This window comes from Physella acuta, unplaced genomic scaffold (assembly GCF_028476545.2).
Source record: "Physella acuta isolate Inbredline_101_S28 unplaced genomic scaffold, ASM2847654v3 ptg001266l, whole genome shotgun sequence".
Classification (NCBI taxonomy): domain Eukaryota; kingdom Metazoa; phylum Mollusca; class Gastropoda; family Physidae; genus Physella; species Physella acuta.
In genome coordinates this window covers 75,225-96,876 of record NW_026732781.1, presented here as the reverse complement: position 1 = coordinate 96,876, position 21,652 = coordinate 75,225, and the positions used below count along the sequence as shown (strand labels likewise).

The 21,652-nt window shown below is 33.9% G+C and overlaps 2 protein-coding genes and 1 long non-coding RNA gene across 10 annotated transcripts; all 3 read right to left on the bottom strand.

Annotated features, from left to right (window-relative positions):
- Positions 1-30: 30 nt before the first annotated feature.
- LOC131957791 (uncharacterized) lies at positions 31-6,614 on the bottom strand. 5 transcript variants are annotated; one of them, XM_059322576.1, is made up of 4 exons: positions 6,581-6,614; positions 2,310-4,259; positions 1,582-1,625; positions 31-1,020 (listed from the first exon to the last, which is right to left on the bottom strand). In XM_059322576.1, the coding sequence occupies exons 2-4, from the start codon at positions 4,209-4,211 to the stop codon at positions 861-863; spliced, it is 2,106 nt and encodes a 701-aa protein (XP_059178559.1). In that variant the 5' UTR covers positions 4,212-4,259; positions 6,581-6,614; the 3' UTR covers positions 31-860. The 5 variants fall into 5 exon arrangements, with proteins under 5 accessions (XP_059178559.1, XP_059178560.1, XP_059178561.1 ...); XM_059322577.1 differs by having other exon boundaries at positions 6,591-6,610; XM_059322578.1 differs by having other exon boundaries at positions 6,534-6,581.
- Positions 6,615-7,837: 1,223 nt separating this feature from the next.
- LOC131957797 (uncharacterized) lies at positions 7,838-10,353 on the bottom strand. Its single transcript, XR_009389137.1, has 3 exons — positions 9,932-10,353; positions 8,418-8,605; positions 7,838-8,102 (listed from the first exon to the last, which is right to left on the bottom strand). It is a non-coding gene; the product is annotated as an uncharacterized LOC131957797 (long non-coding RNA).
- Positions 10,354-12,047: 1,694 nt separating this feature from the next.
- Positions 12,048-20,721, bottom strand: LOC131957798 (caspase-14). 4 transcript variants are annotated; one of them, XM_059322587.1, is made up of 10 exons: positions 20,521-20,721; positions 18,991-19,219; positions 17,921-18,091; positions 17,348-17,480; positions 16,681-16,694; positions 16,272-16,448; positions 15,141-15,363; positions 14,760-14,918; positions 14,072-14,178; positions 12,050-13,598 (listed from the first exon to the last, which is right to left on the bottom strand). In XM_059322587.1, exons 2-10 carry the CDS (start codon positions 19,138-19,140, stop codon positions 13,464-13,466), a joined length of 1,269 nt encoding a protein of 422 aa, XP_059178570.1. In that variant the 5' UTR covers positions 19,141-19,219; positions 20,521-20,721; the 3' UTR covers positions 12,050-13,463. The 4 variants fall into 4 exon arrangements, with proteins under 4 accessions (XP_059178572.1, XP_059178573.1, XP_059178570.1 ...); XM_059322586.1 differs by having other exon boundaries at positions 18,991-19,213; XM_059322589.1 differs by lacking the exons at positions 18,991-19,219; positions 20,521-20,721 and adding an exon at positions 18,804-18,907 and having other exon boundaries at positions 12,048-13,598.
- Positions 20,722-21,652: the final 931 nt, after the last annotated feature.

The following is a 21,652-nucleotide window of genomic DNA, read 5'->3' as shown; positions in this document are numbered from 1 at the left end:
TTAAACAATGAAAACGATTATGAGATGTGCAATTTTGTACACGCTTTAATTTTGTTTGGTACTCAGAACAGATTTCTGCTCAAATTCAATTAATAGTTGATAAAAACTGCAATTATGGAACATACAACAACTTGCTATTTCATTTTTCAAAATTCTATAAGTTTAAAAGTTCAATATACACTGGGTAAAATTAATAATCAACTTTGAATTGCAAACCAACATATTGTTTGATTAACTAATTTGAGACAAAATGGAAAAAATTAGAAATGTTTGATGTTATAAAATTACCGTACATCAAACCACTGGAGCAACAAAGCTCACAGTTTTGATGCTCAATTAAATTTGCATTAATAAAAAGTATGCAAAATTAATGAAAAACTATTATTATTAATTTTAGAAGAAAAAAATACTACTCTTGTAAAATAGGGAATTCAAAACATAAGTCAAGTTAACTTATTAGACCTAGATGGTCAATAAGGAAGAGACCTGTTTCTGTCACTTCTGTATAATAATAAGGAGTAGTATGGTAAGTTCTCTATCCACCTAACTTTGCTTTCTCTAACTCAAGTTAGAGCCTCAAGTCTGGGAACTGAGCTCAATACTTTCAGGTTACCATCTGACCACTCCATCCCATAATACATCACACCATATCTGAACAGTAACAACATTTTTCTAAAGATTCTTTAAACACATTGGGTATTCACAAAAAAATGCCAAGAAATGGCACATGGCAGATAAAAATAATTTTTTAATGGCACAAATATGAACTACCCTTATATGAAAAGATAGCATGAATAAAGCTGCCCTGAAATCTTATCACTAATGCATTTTAAAATTCTAAAAAGAATCTAGCAACTCCGTTATTTTATTTTCCTTGGCCCTCTCTGTAAAAATGGCGCCAAAATTCCAGTGAAATATGGAGCCAAAATTCCGCTGAAAAAAGAAGTGTTCTTTGCTTGCTTGGGTATCTCATGTGTAGCACCACCTGATCTCCACAAGCTAGTTGGGGATGTTTGCCTTCTACAGATTTGAAAAAAAAATACATTAGATATAATGAGCCATTTTGGTAGCTTATTTCTTTGTACACTAAATAAGAAAATAAAATTTTAATAATCATTAGTGAACATTACAATTAACTATAGCAGTCAGTTGCCTTTTTCAACATCAGCTGTTAAAATCATGAAAAAAAAGTGTTAGTAAAAATGAGAACAAAAAAAATTAGAAAATCACAAACAAAAATGTGTTTTAAAAACAAAAGAAATGCAAAACAATTACAATATGAAAAGATATAAATAGGAAAACAAACAAAAAAATATTTTATATGACAGTAATATATTTATAACTGAATTGAACTAGTTGTTGACAAAAAATGTGTTTAAGTTTCAAGATTACTCCACTTGTTAGCACCTGAGTAAATGAAAACAATTATTTTTTAGGAAAAATAGTTGGAGATCATTTATTTGGAATAAATCTGCTAAATAAAAATATGTCATTTTAAAGGTGAACATTAAGCAGATCTCTTGTTTTATAGGAATCAAAATAGCCAAACCTTCATGTTATAGAGGTATACCAAATATTTACCTTTGATTGGGGTCACTATCTGTAATGTTTTTCTGAAAAGTAGTCTAATAGGTTTTTTTAAAGTAAATATCTAGATTAGATCTATATGTAAAAGTAATTATCTATTAACGAGATAGGATGGTTGAGATTTAGAGAAAAAAATGAACACTCAGTCAATTAATATACACAATTCAAAATGCAATGTTATATTAAAATCACTGAGAAAACTCCGTAAAAAATATCTTAACAGGTTGTTAAAAAATAATGTAGAAGTAAATATAAGTGAACATTAGTATTTCTATTATTTCTAATATTAGTGTTAATTTAACACCATAAGTAAAAATTAGTCCCAAGAGTTCACTGAACATGCCTTGCTAGTGATCAGTTTATCACTAAGGTCTTGTTTATTCTCTATTAACTATAAACAAGACTTGTTCTTAACTTGAAATGTGGTTAGCACTATTTTTACGTGGTGATTAGTATAAAACCCTAGAAGGCCACAAACTAGAAAAAAGAATATGTATATTAAATAGGTTGACAGTAATCACTTGGTAGCTAATCAAAATAAAATATGAGCTAAATCTAAGTTTCAGGGTTCAAGCTGGAATACAACTTGGCTGACAAAGTGATTGATTGCTTTCTACTCGCAACTCCACTTCATATGGTTAGTGTGCCTAAATGAGAAGTGCCACATTGTTTTCTTACTATCTGTACTCAATCATTTATGTCAGATAAAAAAATTATTTTACCTTAGAAAGCCAAACACTAACTTTAGGGTAGTGATTTTCAGCTTTTGGTGCAGACTGTTTTGATGACACTCCTGTGTGTCTCTGGCCACTTCTAGTAGATAAGGAGGAGCTGCTTCTAGTCTGTCTGCTAGACTCTCTAGATGTGCTTCTAGTATGAGGCCTGTTTGATGACTCAGCTTGCTTGAAAACATTGGATTTTATTCCATGTTTTTTTGTTTCTGTATCAGATGACATGCTGCTACTGCTAATATCACTCAAGCTGCCTTGTACGATGTTTGTTTTGTTAATTTTTCTGGCATTGGTTATTTTTGAGGGAAGAGTTTTTTTAGATCTTGTTTCTATAGCGGAATTGTGAACCGTCTTCCTTGTTTCTTTGGCTTGAGTCTCACTGTTAAGGACATTATTAGAATGTGCATGATTTGTTTCTTTGTCTAACTTTTTCTTTCTATTCCTGCTATTTGTGGCAGCACCAGATAAAGTTGTACTTTTCTTGTCTTCGTATTCACCGTCATTTCTCTTAACATCTGAGCCTCCATTCAGCTGAGTTTCATTAGAAAAACCTTTGCATCTCTCTGTACTTTCAGCTTCTTCTATAATGCTGCCATCTTTTGAAATTTCAATAACACAGTTTTTAGACATCTTTTTACTGCTGCTTTGAAAAATAGGTTCACTTAAATTATAATGATTTTTCTTTTCTTTGTTTACATCTCTTATAAACTTGTCTTCATTATTCTGCTGTTTATCATTCAATTCTGATATATCATAACTGGAAGTTTTAAGGTTTTTATTGGCTACTGACCTTAATAGAGGTTTCACATTTGTAACATTGGCCTCAGATATATCATATCTTTTCTCTGGGCATATAATAATGTTATCATCGTTTTCCTGGCTAATATTGTAATTAATATCATTTGTGTCAACAGGAACTGAATAATCTGGTTTGGTAACTTTTCTTTTTTTGACTGGAGAATGATCTAATTTGGTCTTTATACCTTTACCATTTTCTTCTTTTGATTTTCTTTTTAATGGAATGCTTTTCATACTGCTGCCTTTAGAACTTGTTGTTTCATCTGTTTCAAAATCAACTGATTGCTCTGTACTTAAGCTCTCAGGACAAATTTTCTTTGGGGAAGAAACCCTTTGTTTATTTTTTGTGCTAGATAGATGTAACTTGCTTTTGTAATTTGTGCCCCTTAATTTCTTTGACGAGCTTGCAATATTCATACCATTGTCAGTACTTTGTGATTTCTGCACAGCAGAAGAGTCGTGCTTGTGAAGAAGTTCAACAATTTTATTGTGCTTTCTTGGGCTCTGACTTCCAACATCATTTGTTGCAAGTCTTGGTGTGGCCAGAATAAGAGTGTTAACCTTATTGCCACAATTTAGATCATTGGTCACATCAGAAGATTGTGGTTTGTTATGGGATGTGTTGGAGAGCTCTGGTAAAAGGGCTATATTTTTATTAGTCCGATTATCTTTAATCAATATTTTATTCAGGATGTCATTCTTTTCTTTAGAAATTTGTTTGCTTACAACAATTGGATCTTTGGAATAGATATTCAGTAAAATTAGATTAGGGTGAAATCTGTAATTTTCACCTTTGATGACAAGGTGACTTAACTTTTGACTAGAGACCAGTGGCCATGAGCACTCTTCAGGGTGGATAACAAAATTTTCAGTTTGAATTGTTACCAGATCAAATTCTCTTTCTAAATTATAAATAATTGCTCGAATGGCATCTTCAATCTGTGTGTGAGCTGAGTTCTTTGTAAGTGCTTTTGTTAAAATCTCCTTTCTGACATGGTTTAGGTTATGGTATGAGAGTTTCAGTTTTAAAACACATTGGTTGTATGCTAAAACTGTGCTATGATCCTGCAGAAATGGAAATTTTGAATGCTCCATATTCTGTATTTACCAGTCAGATTTACTTGTCAGACATACTTGCTGATACTGAAAAAAAAAGTGGAAATTTATTTTATTACTAGACTGAAATACTTAACACTACATTTTTCAAGCAAGTTGATAAAAGATAATAAAATTTCTAATTCCCCTTCAAAATCTTTCTAATACCTTTATCCTAAAATGATTTTAATACAAAATAGAAAAAAATTATCTTTTAAAAATTAATTTAAATGAGTCTTTTGCACATACAAAAACAATTTATTAAAAAGGTTTTTAAAAAAATAGGTATTAGATACATCTATAATAATAGTTTCGCTGTCTGTCTATCTATCTGTTGGGAACGCTTTTGCTGTCTGTTGGGAACGCTTTTACTATAGAGAAAACACAAGCAAAGTTAAAACATGCACAGTAATACAAAAACGAAACATGACATCACATGGAACATATAGTACTTTTATTACCAGTGTCGGCCTCCCCCGCCCCGGAGAATTGTATTCGCCCCTGCAAAAATTTAAGTGCCCCCCCCCCCCCCCGGAAAAAGGTCTGAAACACTGTCTGCGTGAGTGAGGTTTATCGGCCAAAAGTAGGAAACTGGTCTGTGAAAAATGTCTTAGAGAAACACTGGTCGCATTTGTATATCATACAGACTAAAGGTAGACCCTACTTCTATTAGTTTTAATAGCGTAGCCGTATATTTACTATTTGAAATAACAGAATATTTTATTTTTAAAAATCCATAATGGAAACCTAGTAGTATTATCGACTATATTTCACCACTAAACCTCACTCATGCAGACTAAATTTAAATTCTCAATTCTCAGGGGAGGGGGGGGGGGGGGGCTGACAGTAGTAAAACTATATTATTTATATATATTTTCAATATCTATAATATAACGCTGCTGGTAGTGTGTCAGTCCTTCCTTCCGTCATCGCTATAGATTTTGAAACCATAAAAGTAAACATTCGCACCATGCTGTGCTTTTCAGTGCACCGCAGTGTCTTATTAAAAGTATTAGAGTAGGGTTTGTTTATATAGCGGCATAGAGCTATTTTATAATTTCCACTGTTTGTACAATTTTGCATAACTTAAAGAAAATATTAAATATACACACACGGCTAAAACATATTAAAAGTATCAATGTCAAATATAGTTTTCGTTAATATTCCCAGAAAAAAATGGATACATTTCAATAACATAATAACAGTACGGTAGAAAAATCAAATTAATATAACTCTTTTTTTCTAATTTTGACAAAAGAGGTAATTTAAAAATACATTAAACTCACGCTAATAAAAAATGTGAATGCAAATATACGGTCGTCATAGAAGGAATTAGTGTTGCAATAATATAATCAGCAAAATGTGAATGCAAATTATTCGGATGTGTAAGAGGAAATTATTGTTAGAAAATTATAATTAGCATGGATTGATAAAAGGCAATCTTCTATTTATTTTATTCACTGAATGTAGGCCCTACTGTTTTTATTACTTATAATTTTTAATCAACTATTCAGCACTATTATAGGCGCGTCATCACGTTCATTAGGTGCGCAATGGTTTTAGTTATGAAACTCAATTGTAAATTTTTTAAATTTAAAGTACTGGAAAAAAAAATGCGTGAATGGATAAAGTGAAATATTGTAGGTAAAACACGGATATTTTAAATACTGCCTATTATTTATACTGTTTTCTAATTATTATTCTGTCGGTTTGCGGACAAGCTAGGGGTTTTATAGGAGAGGCGTTGCGATGGGGGGGGGGGGGGCATATGTCCCCGGGTGCCGACCTTAGGGGGCGCCAAAATGGGTTGGAAAAAATTTGCGAGGGGGGGGGGTGGAAATCGAAAGTTTTAGGGCGGGGGGGGGGGGGGGGAAAGGGGTGCAAATCGAAAGTTTGAGGGGGGTGCGAATCACTGGAAAGGGCGCGATTTGGCGCTACGGGCTAGACTGTGAGCAATATGCCTTTATGATTGCATTTAAATTGTTTATGTTATGAGTGTTGTGTTTGTTTTTTCGTTTTTTTTTTGTTTTTTTTTTTTTTGCGTTCGTTTATGTTGTGTTTAGTTTTGTTCTGTTCCCAAGTTGGTACATTTAAAAAAGATTTACCGTGGCGGAGCACGGGATGCAGCTAGTAAATTGTAATTTCGTTTCGGGGGGAGGGGGGAGAGATACCTGACACTTTATTACAGTACTTTACACTTAAACACTACTCGGTTCGGCCGATTCTAAATAATAAAATATCATCCAATACTAGATCTAGATCTAAATGTAGATCTAGATATAATACTAATAGTATTAATTAATAGTGTAGTGTAATCAATACCAATAGATCTATAATCTAAAGTCAGAGTTTAGTTTACAAATACAAACTATAGAGAACCGGATGTTCTAGCTACTAGCAGACAACTCTTTCGTTTTTAATATTTTTAATCTTTATTGTCGGAAAAATAGTCGCAAATGTCTATTTGCACGGAATTAGTTAAAATTCGTGTGTTTTCAGAAATTGCAAATCAACCAACATATTTATGTACGTAGGTTGTATTTGTAGGGTAACACACTTAAAAATATTTAGTCCGTCTGGAATATTTAGGTAATAGAATAGAATTAAGTAGAATGTTCTAATATACTCGGTTTTCATCGTGTTTTTAAAATTCAAACTTTGAATCAGCTTGAAATGGGAAGAACGTAATTAATATGATAATAATTTATTGTCCTCAATTCGTCGCAACAATAGTTCTGCCACCCTTACTGCCCATATTTATTGCCCACATGTTATCATAAAGCATAGGATCAAGCCAATAAGTTTAAGCCGACATGGTACAAAGGCTGTCGTTGAAGCAAAACGTCAACAATACTTAATGTGGACGACCTAGGCCGACAAACGCAAGCACTACGGCAAAAAAGTCGCAAAACACAACAATGTGCCTTCATTTCTTATATAATTAATTTTCTACCAGGTAATTAAATAAATATGCAACAAAATTTGAGGCTGCTATGTAATTATCTTTTGAACTTTTACTTATTGTGAAAATCAAGTTGGATTATTATTAAAAACATAATATAATGCTTTTACAGTTTAATTGTTTGGTCACTGTATTATCTATCAAATACCTTTACTGGTTATTTAAAAATTAGTGTATTATAATATAGTTAAAGAAAATCATTTATTTTCTCCTTTTTAATGCACTATTAAATAAAAACTTATTATTTAAAACGTTTTTATGCATTTTTTCAGTACTTTAAAATTTTTAATAGAGTTGCATGACTAAAAACTATTAAACACCAAATGAACATGACAACGGAAAAAGCAGTACAAGATTGCCTACTAATTATTTCAGAAAGTTTAATTAATTCATAAAAAATGTATTAGTCAATAAATTAATTCAAATTTAATGTCAGATTGCATTGTCTTCGAGTCTCGAACCGCATGCCAAATTTGAAACTAATATATCAGTTAGAAGTGCCAGAAATTTCGCTTGCCCGTTTCGATCTATGACAACTGATAGACATACAGACTGTAGACAGACTGGCAGAGGAAGCAAGTTAAATTTGAAAGCTTGTAAAAATTAAATGGTGAGCTTTAGTATTTTCAGGCTAAAATTAATTTGAAACAAAGTCTTTTACATAATAATATGCAACATTTATTTCAGATTCATGGAAAATATAGTTTACAATGTTATTTAATATAATTATTATAGTAGGTCTAACATTTAGTATTGTAACGTGTAAAAAAATGTGCTTTAAAAAATATACAGAATAATATAAAAAGATAAATTTGCTAATGTGAAACTATAATAATTTAAGCCAAATAATTATGCAGCTAGACATATTTTAAGTGTACAAAAATGTATCAGAATATGTCTGTTTTACGCGTAGCCTTGAATATCTATATCTGCAAAATAAAAATAAATATTATATCAAAAGATATAAAAAAAATGATATAATTTTTTTATTACCTCGAGATACGAATTTAATTCAGTCTGTAACATTGCTGATTGAGCTACTTCAAAATTCTCTAAATTTCAAAGCAATTTTTCCAATTGAAATTAATTTCTATGGCATTAATCCGTTCAAGTCCCCAAAATGACTCCCACTTGTTTTTGTTATATGAATTAGAAAAGAGTATTTATGATTTAATATAGAAGAGGTATAATTAAAATAATTCTATTTTTGTGAGAGTAAAATTAATGTATTAAAATAAACTAACCTTCTTCTTCGTCAATCTGGAATTAAATTTTGCCCAGTTTTTTCTCGGTACTTCTGGCATACAACGTCAGCCACATCTTTGTACTCATCTTTTAATGCAATTACAAATTTTATAAAGTCTTCCATGGACAGTTTTTTAGCATCATCACATATTCGAGTCATAATTTCAAAAGATGACCTGCCAGAACCCTGAAAATAATTTAGATATCCACGTCTAAAACAGCATGACCCTCATTAGTGTATATGGATATGAAGGGCAGAGGCGTAGAGATGGGGGAGGGGCAGGGGGGACATATGTCCCCGGGCGCCGACCTTCGGGCGCCAAAATGGGTTGGAAAATGGGGGGGGGGTGCAATTCGAAAGTTTGAGGGGGGGGGGGGTGCAAATCGAAAGTTTGTCCCCGGGCGCCGGGAAGGGTCGCTACGCCTCTGATGAAGGAATAATGTGGTCAGTACTGAGCCCAGCCGCCTTACTTTCCTTAACGTGAGACAGGTACCCATCAGAGCTGGGTGGGCTCAGGGATCCGAGCTTGAAACTGTTTGGTTAGCATGGCTGTCGATCGTACGCTCTAACATCTGACCACGACTCAATACAAATTACATATTTTAAAGCAACTTATATTATGCCTATATAGGCTACTTCCGAAGTAGTACTTCGTTTATTGAAACTATTTCAGTACGTGACATAACACAACACTAACATTATTTTCAACGAATAGCGTAAATGTCCCCGATACCACAGCATCGCCCCCCCCCCCCCCGTAGACGTAGCGACGGAAGGGGGGGGGGTACACAGTGGCGTAGCGAGGTCGGGTGTCACCCAGTGCGGCACTTAATGGTGTCACACCCCCCCCCCCCCCAGAGGCGTTGCGACCCTTCCCTGGGACAAACTTCAAATTTTCGATTTGCACCCCCCTCAAATTTTTCTCTATATATTTTGCTATTTTTTGCCTTGGTGTCACCCCCCCCCCTAAATGGTGTCACCCGGTGCGGTCCGCACCCCCGCCCCCCCCCCCCTCGCTACGCCTCTGGGGGTACATATGTCCCCGGATGTCGACACAAGGGGCGCCAAAATAGGTTGAAAAAAAATTAGAAGTATCATTTTAGCTGCAGTTTTAAATTATAAATAAAAAAATATAGGGGGGGGGGCGCCAAATTGAAAGTTTGTCCCCGGGGCGCCGGGAGGGGTCGCTATGTCTCTGCCCCCCCCCTTTCACAGTAGATTAAAAATTGACGTTGGGAATTATTCAGAGTTAACATAACAACTTTTGCCCTGAACCCCCCCCCCCCCCCCACACACACAATTTTCTTCCAGTGATGTAATATTTCACCCACCCTCGAAAGTTTGAAGGGGGGGGGGGGGTTGCAAATCGAAAATCGAAAGTTTGACCCCGGGAAGGGTCGTTACGCCTCGGGGGGGGGGGGGGTGACACCATTAAGTGCCGCACCGGGTGACACCTGACCTCGCTACGCCACTGATTAGGCTATAACTAAAGTAATTGAAAATTAAGTTTACCTCTGCCATACTAAGCACGTTTCTAGAAAATATTGGGACTAAGTGTGGTCTTAAGTAACGAAAATCCACATCAGTAGCGATGGAGTGAGTACATGAGTTCATGACATCAGTTATGTCCTGGTGATCCTCTAAGGCGGTGCGCCGCCGTGCAGCCATTAGAGTAACCTTACTTGGACGTAGCTAGTCAATATCTAGAGCTACATAGTGATATATGTTTTTTAAACGTTACTTTTAAGATAGTTTATAATCAAGTAATTAAACACTATGCCAAACACGGTCTTCCAATTTGTATCACTTTTTAAGAGAGCGAAATGTGATTAGAATAAGTTAATTACTGCTGATTGATTAAAAAAAAAGCAACACTGAGTAAGCCCCTACGCTAAACAAGTTGTATAACAATTGTTGCCATTAGAAGTGATCTGGACAAGTAAGAGTGGGATTACCCGATTTACCCTGTACAGCGCACTTATACATGGTTAGTTCCCTTGTCTTACTTACATAGTTATAGTTCTGATTAATCCAAAGTGTAGTTTAAAATGGAAAATTTATAATTAGACCCAGAACTACCTCATGTGTTTAAATATTTTTTTACAAGCTTTTATTTAACTTGCTTCCTCGTGCTTAATGCGTATGTCTGTCGTGTTTAGTGCTTCGTCCGTCATGGATCGAAACAACTGGCGAGCGAAATATCGACCAGTTGCACGTGGGCAGGGGCGTAGCGAGGGGGGGGGGGCGGGGGGTGCGGATCGCACCGGGTGATACCATTTAGGGGGGTGACACCAAGGCAAAAAATAGCAAAATATATAGAGAAAAACTTGAGGGGGGGGGGGTGCAAATCGAAAGTTTGAGGCAGGGGGGTGCAAATCGAAAACTTGAGGGGGGGGGGGGGGGGGTGCACATCGAAAGTTTGAGGGGGGGGGGGTGGAAATCGAAAACTTGAAAGTTTGTCCCCGGGAAGGGTCGCTACGCCTCTGGGGGGGGGGGGGGTGACACCATTAAGTGCCGCACCGGGTGACACCCGACCTCGCTACGCCACTACACGTGGGTCAATTCAATGACATGAAACTTGACTTAGGTCTATGGGGGTCGTCCATAAATGACGTCACACTCGTAGGGGGAGGGGTCCGTAACTTTGTGACGGTGTGTGGGGAGGGGTTCAGATGGTGCGATGTCACACTTTTGCATTATAAAAAAGCAATGTTAGAAAACGAATTTTAGACGTTATTTCGCAGTTTTAGAAAACTGTTTTAATAAATTGTAACAGAAATTGATTAAAATACTCTATTTTGACAGAGTTCAGACAAGAATTTGGAAAAATATCGATGTTTTAAAAAAAAAATTCAACTGCAATTTTTTAAGGGGGAGGGGTGGGTTGTAGGCTGAGGTGTGATGTCATTTTAGGGGGGGGGGGAGGTCTGGCTTGTTGTGACGATGTGTGATGGAGGGGAGGAGGTAAAAATCGTAAAAAAAGCGTGACGTCATTTATGTTAAGAAATTGAAATTACTTGTTTTGTATTATGTATAAAATTAAACCACTATCAATTACTGAAAGTACAAATCAAAAAGAAGTATTACTATTATAAATGTGTATCAGTCGCCACAAGACAATGATGACAACTGTATAGCAAAGCAAATATGGTAAAGCAAACGTATGTTGTAAATTAAATGTCCAAGGCAAAATAAATATTTAGCACTATGAAAACTTTAATATTTTGACAGCTGTTGCAGGCTTGAATAAATTTAATAAATTAAACAAGACATATAACACATAACACAACATAAGGTTTTTGTACACATACAAAAAATAGTGAACATTGTAACAGTATAATTTTAATGAATATAAAATTTACATCAATAAACAACCAATGCATCTAATCTCAAAGACATCAGTTGGCTAGGACCGGTTTAACAATAATAAAATATATATATATATAATCCAACCTACTACTATGTCTTAGGTCTTAGACTATTCAACCCTTGCAGAGGCGTAGCAAGGGGGGCGGGCGGGGGTGCGGACCGCACCGGGTGACACCATTTAGAGGGGTGACACCAAGGCAAAAAATAGCAAAATACATAGAGAAAAACTTGAGGGGGGGGGGGTGCAAATCGAAAGTTTGAGGGGGGGGGGTGCAAATTGAAAATTTGAAAGTTTGTCCCCAGGAATGGTCGCTATGCCTCTGGGGGGTGACACCATTATGTGCCGCACCCTACCTCGCTACGCCACTGAACCCTTGAACACTCTCCACCATTGGATTACAAAGCATTTTGTTAAAAATCAATTTAAAAGAATTATTGTAACATTTTTAGGGCATTTTAAACATTAGTTATACATAAAAGTAATATAATAATGCTTGCTAAAAGAAAATGTCCAAATAAAATAAAGCATACTTTCAGAATAGGCAGTCTTTGAACATATGAAGTATAGTTTGTCTTGTTTCTCTGACTTCAGAATATCATGAAAGAATAGTTATTCATATGTATACTCATCCACCATTTAAAAATCACTGACTTAGGGGGTTAAGCTACCAAAAAAAAAAGCTTCTGAATTAATAAGCCTTTTTTGTTTATTGATGTGTCCTAAGTTAGGATACTTAAGGGCAAATATTTGCATGCAAGGACTCTTTTGCAAATATAGTTGCTATGGAAATGGTAGCCATCTTAAAAAAAAACAATTTCTTGTGGAGGTCTTAAGGTTAAAAAAAATTAACATGTATATTTATCATATAAAGATTGATTCTTCTTTTACTAACTCTATTAGAGTCAGATGGCTAGTTTCGGTAAAAAAAAAACCCTCTAAAAATTTGTTTTTCAAATTATCAACATTTGGGATTGTAAAACACTGTTATATTAAAATATATTTAATAGGTACCCATTTGAACAGGAGGGTGGACTCAAGAATGTCCTGTTGACTCAAACCCATTAACCAAACTTAAAACTTATTGGTCACGTCTTCCACTTAACCACACCATCACGTTAGAAAAATAATGATATATATGAAAATAGAATATCTATAAATATTAGAATATCTACAAATTTTAATATAGAATATCTACATTTAAGACAGGTATCTATGAATTAAAAGATCACACCATTTTTGTGCTTTCTGGACCAAGAGTTTTGTTACGCTCTATTCAACACAAATCAAACAAGGTTCCAGAACATTTCAGGTCTATTATTATCATAAGTGATTAGTTTATTATTTATTAGCTTTACCTTTCAGTAAAATATTTAATTACAAAAAACCAACCATGAAAACTGGAATTCTGTTAGCCTATGATAATAAAAGTATTCTGTTAGATATATTATTAATAGGAGATGATGTTGAATAGTTTAGACTATGTTCTATCTGTAATTGCTGGATTCATACATATTCTACTATGAAATAGCTCCAGATAAATCAGACTGTTTACAAAATATTTGTGTTCAAAATATGATACCACTAAACAAATGCTGAATATACTTAATCTGTGGTAAACTATCTTATACTCAACTATCAAGGATTGTTTAAACTTATCAAAGTATACAGCTAGATTTAATAATTTGCTGCATCTCTACTGGACAAAGGAGGGTTAAAATATAATTTTTTAAGCAACTGTGTTGTCAAATCTGGTAGTGTCATGACACTCTCATCTGCTCCAAGACGCATGTTGCTCAGTCTTCTCTGAACCTAAAATAAAAAACACTGCTTCAGTTTGTGTGTTATAATATTACCCTTTGCTTTGAAATAACCCAATTTTTATATTATCAGCACTGTGGTTGAATATTAAACTGAAATCGTTTAGCAATTTCTCATCAATATCCATAACACTCTCTGTGTTTAAGGCTGCAAACTTAAAACATTATTGGATAGAAATAAGATTACAAAAAGTCCTTTGTTTATTTTCCCTTTTCCCATGTCTTATCTTGTTCTGTGTTCAGTATTTTTTTGGTTGTCCCCTTTTGCCCCTGTTACTCTTCTTTACTCACCAAAGTTTGTTTTGTTAGATTTTCAGTTGTCAAAGTTATCTCCCCAAAGATAACATTTCATGGAAAATAGAATTATAAAAATTGTATGAATATTTCATCCAATTCGACTGCCCTTGATTTAGTGGTACCATTTAGACAAACATTATAAAGGATTGATAACGCAAAATTAAATACCTCTCTCATAATTTCGGAAAATTCAGTATTATGAGCACGCTGCACAATACAATTTGTCAAAGTCTCAATAAAAGGACTTCCCATTTGTCTTCTGTATGCTTTGTAACCTGTTTTTACATAGCAGACATTTAAAGTTCAATTGAATTAGTCTATAATTAGTCTCTAAAGCTAATATTAAAAGTGGGCGTAGTTATATTTTAATCAGAAAATATTATTTAATTTATTATCATGTTTATTTAATTAACTATCATGAGCTTCAAAGTGAAAAAATACCACATTTAAATGTTAAGATAGAAGATTGTGCATGTGAATTTAATTTAGGCTCATAATGAAGACAGGTTAAGTTGAAAACTAAAAACAAAATCAAGTTAATAAATAAATGAAAATATGGTGTGCGCATGAAGCTAAAAATTATTCATTTAAAAATTTTCACATTTTACATGTGTTTACATTTCTTTATTTCAAAAATTTATTAAATTTTTTTGAATGCATTTCTTCTACCAGAGTTTAAGTAGCTTTGCACTGCCGATTATGGTCATGTTACTTAACACTTAAAGTGTTCATTTGATGTTCATTTTACTAGTTAGAAATGTTTTAGAATTGGAAAGTCTTGACAAAGATATTATTCTGAGAAAAATATTAGAAGTTCACATTTCACTCCAATAAATAAAATGCATTTAAGACACACCTAAGGAAGAAGAATAAACAAAGCACATGTCAGCTGTTTCTGCTGTACGATCCAGATCCCTTTCAGCAGCTCCTGTTCCAATTTTGTTGGAATCGGCATAGAAGCTAGGACTGTCATGGCTAAGTTGTTGAGCACTATCTGTTAATATATCTTCAGAATCTAACCCAAAAAAAGATTATTAAAAATACTCATTAAGCTTATGTAAGAGTTAATATATCTATTCTACACTACAAGTATAATATTTTAAATTTCAAAATGCACCTATAGTATTTTCATTTGTAAAAAAAACCCCAATGATAATCTGCAATAAATTAGTTCACAAAGTCTGCACACAATATAAAATGAAAATGTTCTAAAACATAGTTTAATATCTTAACTTACCTCCCCTGCAAGCTTGAATTATGAAGAGCTTGGGTTTACCCTTCATCTGTTTACAATTACCAATTTTGAATATTTGTTGAATATCAATTCTTGAAATGCATTGCCCATCTACACCACAAAGCCTCTCATTTTCGTGCCCATGTGTCAGTATTGCAACAGCAAGAGCACTTCCAGAATGAAGGTGTCTATATTGTGCAAAAGCTTTTAACACTTGCAGCATTTCCTAACGTAAACAAAAAGGAAAAAGAGACAGGTTGGTGTTTGGGAGAATGTGCAGTTACTAACCCAAGTCACATGCTTTGTACCTGAGCTCTGCTTCTATGTCCAAACCAGGTGGTGTAATGCACTAGTGGAGGAAGAAAAACCAGGTAGAAACCCTAATGGCGTAACTATACATACATGACCTGATTATACCCATTAAAAAAGACAAAGAATGAGGACTCTTACAGTGTCCATTCTAATGTTCATTTTACTTGTTAAAAATGAAACCGATAGTGTAGTTTGGCATGATTAAGCGAGTGATTGTTTGAGTTTAACAAAATCATTATTTATCACACAGTGATCAAGATACTTGGATTAGTTTATCAGTAATTTCTAATTAGAAGTATTAAAAGTTTATACAAAATATTAACAATTATATAGTACATTAGAAATGAACAGTATACTTAAACACTATAGTGATTGAAATAAAATTTTAGTCAAACATAAGAGTGTGGTTTTTATTTATAAAAACGTCTGTTTGCTATATAATTTCATAATGTATTAGCGTAGATTTCTTTATAGAGAACTGCTCTATAGAAATGATGGTCATGCCAGGCAATGACAAGTACTTCAAAGAAAAAATTGACAGGGCATCAAACCCAATCTTCACATTAGGGTGTTTCACCTCATTAGCCAATAAAATCCACTCCTTCACATGTGGCATCTCCCCAAAGTACAATATGTACCTAGTGCACTAGAAGTGATGGGTAGTGGTATTAACATAGGAGGGGTGGGGATAATTGACAGTAGGTTAATGTGTTACTTGTGCGTCTTAAAGGGGAGGGAGTAACTGACATGATGTTATGACTGGTTAGGGGGTAGCAATGGTGCATTTTCAATTAATTTTCTTCTTTTAAAACAAAAACCTACCTTTGCTGTTTTGTTTCTTTCTGTAGAAACTTCAAACCCCAAATACTTAAACATGTTATGCAATCTGTTGGCATCCTCATCACTTCCCACTCTATCATTACTAGTATTTCCAAAATTCACATTGTTAATTATAAGGGCAAATCCACGGGGGTCTGTGTCCATTGGATAGTTTGATTCCTGAAAAAAAACAAAAAACTATTGCACCTGTAATAACACCAAATTATTTTGTTACATAATGTGTTGCTTTTTAACCCTTGGTAACAAGAGAAATCAATGTCAGTTATTTTTTAAAAAGCTTTGAAGCTTGAAATAAAGATTTATAGTAATTAGTCACTCACTGCACTTTTATTTACATTTAATAAGTAAAAATGTTTTAGAAAGAAATTAACTACATGCAATAAGCTCTTACCTCATGATGTGATCCTGAAATATGACATAAAATAAAGTAGATAATAATATAACAATTGTTTATTATTTTTAATTTAAATAAAATCTTACATATATTGTTATATTTAAGATCAGGATAACAAAGTTTCTTTTTTTTGTATATCACTGTCTTTATATAATTAATCTTAGCTTTCTAAAAGGGTAATTTAATTTTCCAAGATTTGGATGCTTGAAGATCTAATGATCAAACTTTAAGCCAGAGAAAAAATAGTGTAAAGTATAAGACAAGAAGAAAAGGAACACAATGCAAGTTTTGAAAATGAATTAATTACACTGTGGGTATTATTGGTATAAAAATTGGTCAGATCCAAAATAATATTTATGAAGTCAGTTCTGGTGGTCATGTGTCTTTAATCAATAATATTCTTTACATACTATTTTTAACTATATATTAATTCGATGTTACAAAAATTTAATTTAAAGAATAAATAGTCAAAATAGTGTAATGAAAGAATCTGAATTAAGGCCAATTCAAGATACACTGTGACCTGTATACAATTCAGCTGTTCTATTTCCTCTATCTTGAGTCACAAAAATGAAAAAAGTTGAAGATTGCCTAATTGCTGTGATGAGTTAGTATGTATTTGTATGCACTAATCCTCTGACATAAATTTCCAAAATTACCTTACCTATAAATGAACGTTGATTTATATGAGGGAAGGTCGGTATTGGAGCCACTGAAGAAGCTGCATTTGAATTAGAACATACAACAGGTGGTTGATCATGATCATCATATGAACATGGAACTGGTACAGTGTCAGTCTGAAAATTTTAATTTTAATAGAATGATTCCCAATCCTAAAATACATTTTAGTTTATTGCTAATTATTTTAATCAAATCTGATATGTAAACTGTTCATCTGCACGAGAAACCTTTTCTTTAGTTGTGATTAATGGATACTGATGCATAACCTTAAACCTACTAGAATTCCAATACTGCCATTAAAATAATGGCCATTTATCTTATAAAGGTGGTGGATGTGTGCAATGTGGCAATAACCTACAAATATTGGTTATTGTTTACAATGCTGGAATGATTAATTTCTTCACTTCTGATGTTGTTAAATTTTAAGCTTAAATTATGGACCCCCCCTTCCCCCTAAGAGTGTGACGTCATTTATGGACGACCCCTTATTTAAAAAAATTATTTTAAGTAGGCTAATAATGACAGATTCCTAAAATCTAGAGCTTTTAAAATTTACCTCATGTGTTAATGGCTCTGAAGTTACTTGAAAGTATTTTTCCCTAATTTTGTTTGCAGCAGTGTTATTGATTTTTGAAACAGCATCAACAAACTTTTTAAAATCTTCCAAGGATAATTGTTTGACACTATCACAAACTCTTGTCATCTTCTCATATGTTCCTTCTCCACACTAAAAAAAATGTAACAACATTCCTTTGAAAGTAGTCTTTGAATGCTTGAAGTATAAAACCAGAAGAGTTATTTTCTCTTCCCCCAAAAAAATTACTATTCAGTAAAGTGTAGAATCAACACCTTTTTAAGCAAATTTAATAACTAATTAGAACTGATGAAATCTTAGATATAATTAAAAATAACTACAAGAGTCCCCTAGTTTTCAATTCTTCCTCTTTGTCATTCAAAATTTTAATATTGAAGGAAAGTTCCTCCAACACAATTAAGTATTACGAGCAGACCCGCGGCGTATCATACGCAGCTATTTAGTTGTTTCATTTTCTACTTTTCAGTAATTCATAATTTGTAAATTTGACAGTACCAATGCTGCCACTGAAAATATTTGCTTTAAAACACTATCAGTAGCACGTTAGGGACGATATCCCCCCCCCCCCACCCTCCTTTCCACCAACCCCCTACCACCCCCCCCCCCCCATGAAAGCAGCTTCCTCTTAGTTAGCTCCCCTAAGTTTAAAATTGTTTCAAACTAAATTATCTGCCCCTAATAACCGTCACTAAACCCGGCTCTATGATTGTAAACATTTAGCGTGAACCACAGCTCACCAGACCATGTAGGGGTGGGGGTGGTAGGGAGCGCGCTTACAGCTTGGTGTTTTCTATCGTCTCCAAGAAGAGAATTATATATATAGACATGTCAACATGTTATGCACCATATGACCTGTTGACTTCAGCCTGCTTTACTTTCTGTATTTCCTTCCATAGCCTTTGTTCACCTAAGAACAATCTGAAGAAAATTTCTTAGCATTCCTCCCCTCCATGTAGCTCATCAAAAGTCAGAAACACTCACCCAGGTATGTAATGCATGGACTATACAATTACATGTAATGTTTACTGTACCTCAATTTTACCAATGACAATAGGTGAAATCAAGTCCGCTATGTGGGGTTTTAATTTTGCATAATCAACAGCTGAAGAAATGTCATGTATGCAGCAGTTCATGACCTGAACTATGTTACTGTGATCCTTCAGTAGCTTTGAGGCAAACATTTCTTTGAAATGTGATGAAGTAGGCCTACTTGTAGCAGATTACTGAACCAGAAAATTTCTTCTTGGTAGGCCCCTATTACTTGTTTATCATGAAAGATGTAAAATTGAAAGGAACAATATTAATATTTACTTAATGGTATTAGTTAAAGGTTATCAATTGAGAATGAGAATAATACATTTTAATTGTTGAGTCTTCCTGTATTGTTGATTACTTTTTTGTTAGTTGTTATAGCTTTTAGTCTTTGAGAATTCACGTAGTTAAAATACTTAGCACATATAAGCCTATATCAATATGTATGTCTTACTGGGTTGTTTATGTGCAGTGTAAATGTTTAGAGAGAGGGATGATTGAGAAGTGTTATAGGCCCTATATATATTTATTTGTAATCAGGTTTCTGGGGCACTATACAGTATACAGCCATCTAGGTCTGCAGTAGTCCAGTTATACTACATATTATAATTAATTAAATCATTTATAATCTGAGTGAGTCAGGTCATAATATTTTTTAATGTCCCATGTGATCATTAATAAGGGTAGTCTCATACTCATTTAATAACTCTATCATATTATCTAATCCAGAATTTCTTTCAGACATTTATCTCCAAGGATTGTGGGGGGGAAGGGGAGAGATTGAAATGGTAAAGTAGCCAATGCATTTTGTATAGGATATAAAACGTATAGATCTAGACTCTCGGATCTATAAGTCAAATATGTTTTCTATTTAGTGGGGGGGGGGGGGGGGGGGGGGGGGGGAGGGGAGTATCTAATAATTTAAAATAAATAGCTTTAAATTTTAAATGAAAAACCTACATTTTAAAAAGGCCATAGTCAGAGCTTTACTATCTAATATATAATATAGATTCTATATACTATATTATATACTAAAAGATCTATATTATATTAATAGTATTAGTATATATATATGAAGTAAATCAATAAAAATAAATTATAGAATTAGTAATAATAGACTATATTATAGTCCAGTATGAATAGTCACAGTAGCAGAGTTTCTTCCAGGCATCTCTTCGGGGGGGCGAAGCCCCCCCGAAAAATTTTTACCGCCCCCCCGAACGAAATGAAATTTATATAATTTATATAGAAAATATATACTTTTAACAGTGTCCGCCCCCCCGAAGAAAGTTTACCGCCCCCCCGAAGATTTCAAGTGCCCCCCCCCCCCGGAGAAAAAAGTCTGGAAGAAACACTGCACAGTAGGCCTATAGTGTATAGTGTATACTTATAGAATATAGGCCTATTGACTATTGTTATAGAATCTAGATTTCTGGTAAGTTGTACTGTAGATTAAAATAAAATAACTAAATAAATTGTCAAAATTCTATAGAATATATATAATAGAATATCTTAAAATAAAAATTTACTTTAAGGCCTGTTGTTAGTAGGTTAGTAATGGTATAGTGCAATTTTAAACAGCATCTTTGTCCACATTATGTAAACATTTCTAGATCTAGATCTAAATCTAGTTTTATTTCCAAAAGTAATAAGAGTTTTTAAGTTAAAAGTCGAGTAGGCCTAAGCCCTAAGCTAAGAGTAAGACTGAGGAGATTATCACAAGACATGGAACAATGGGTAAACCCGAAAATCTTCTGTCGGAAAATTCCACCATGTATTTGGCCCTATTTTAAAAAACCTGGCAAATAAAATTACATAATATGAAATTGATATAAAGATCTGGCCTAACTACAGTTAGTCCGATAGAGTCGTTTGCTATTTACTAGTTAAGCCTAGATCTAGATCTAGATCTTGGCCATTTCTTGGCTCATTTAGCAAAAAAAAAAAATGTGGCTAATCACTATTTTAATTTCTTATTTAATTATCTAATAAACATAATAATGTAATTTTTAGTAAATCCGTGTGTGATAAGCCCTAGCAAAATTAATCTATAAAAATGTACGGATGCTAAAAAGTGTGGCTCATATACTACTCTTAGTGCCCTTCTTTACCCAAATACTATTTGGGTAAAGAAGGGCACTATTTCAATTTGAAATAGGGTCGTCCATAAATTACGTCACACTTGTAGTGGGGAGGGGAGGTTCCGTAATTTTGTGACAGTGTGTCATGAGGGGGAGGGGGTGGTTCAGATGGTGTGACGTCACACATTTGCTTTATAAAAAAGCAATGTTTGAATACGGATTTTAGCCGTTATTTCGCGTTTCAGAAAACTGTAATAAATTGTAACAGGAATTGATTAAAATACTCTATGTGTACAGAGCTCAGACAAGATTTTGGAAAATATCGTATCAAAAGAAAAATTCAACTGCAATTTTGAGGGGGGGGAGGGTTGTAGCTTGAGGTGTGACGCCATTTTAGGGGGGGGGGAGGCTAGCTTTTTGTGACGATGTGTGACGGAGGGGGGGGGGGGAGGAGGTAAAAATCGTCAAAAAGCGTGATGTCATTTATTTATGGATGACCCCTAATAAGTAATAGGCTATTATTCATTTCTCAGTTTTATTCTGATTAAAAATATTTGTTTTTAATTTGAAAATAACTACA

Excerpts from the sequence above, each read along its gene's own strand:
- LOC131957791 (XM_059322576.1), bottom strand. The coding sequence starts at position 4,211 with ATGGAGCATTCAAAATTTCCATTTCTGCAGGATCATAGCACAGTTTTA. Across the intron at positions 1,626-2,309 it reads TTAGTGTTTGGCTTTCTAAG|ACTACTTTTCAGAAAAACAT; the intron begins GTAAAATAATTT and ends AAAACCTATTAG. Across the intron at positions 1,021-1,581 it reads GATAGTGACCCCAATCAAAG|AAGGCAAACATCCCCAACTA; the intron begins GTAAATATTTGG and ends TCAAATCTGTAG.
- LOC131957798 (XM_059322587.1), bottom strand. The coding sequence starts at position 19,140 with ATGTTTGCCTCAAAGCTACTGAAGGATCACAGTAACATAGTTCAGGTC. Across the intron at positions 17,481-17,920 it reads CAGAGCCATTAACACATGAG|ACTGACACTGTACCAGTTCC; the intron begins GTAAATTTTAAA and ends TAAAATTTTCAG. Across the intron at positions 14,919-15,140 it reads AATTCAAGCTTGCAGGGGAG|ATTCTGAAGATATATTAACA; the intron begins GTAAGTTAAGAT and ends TTTTTGGGTTAG.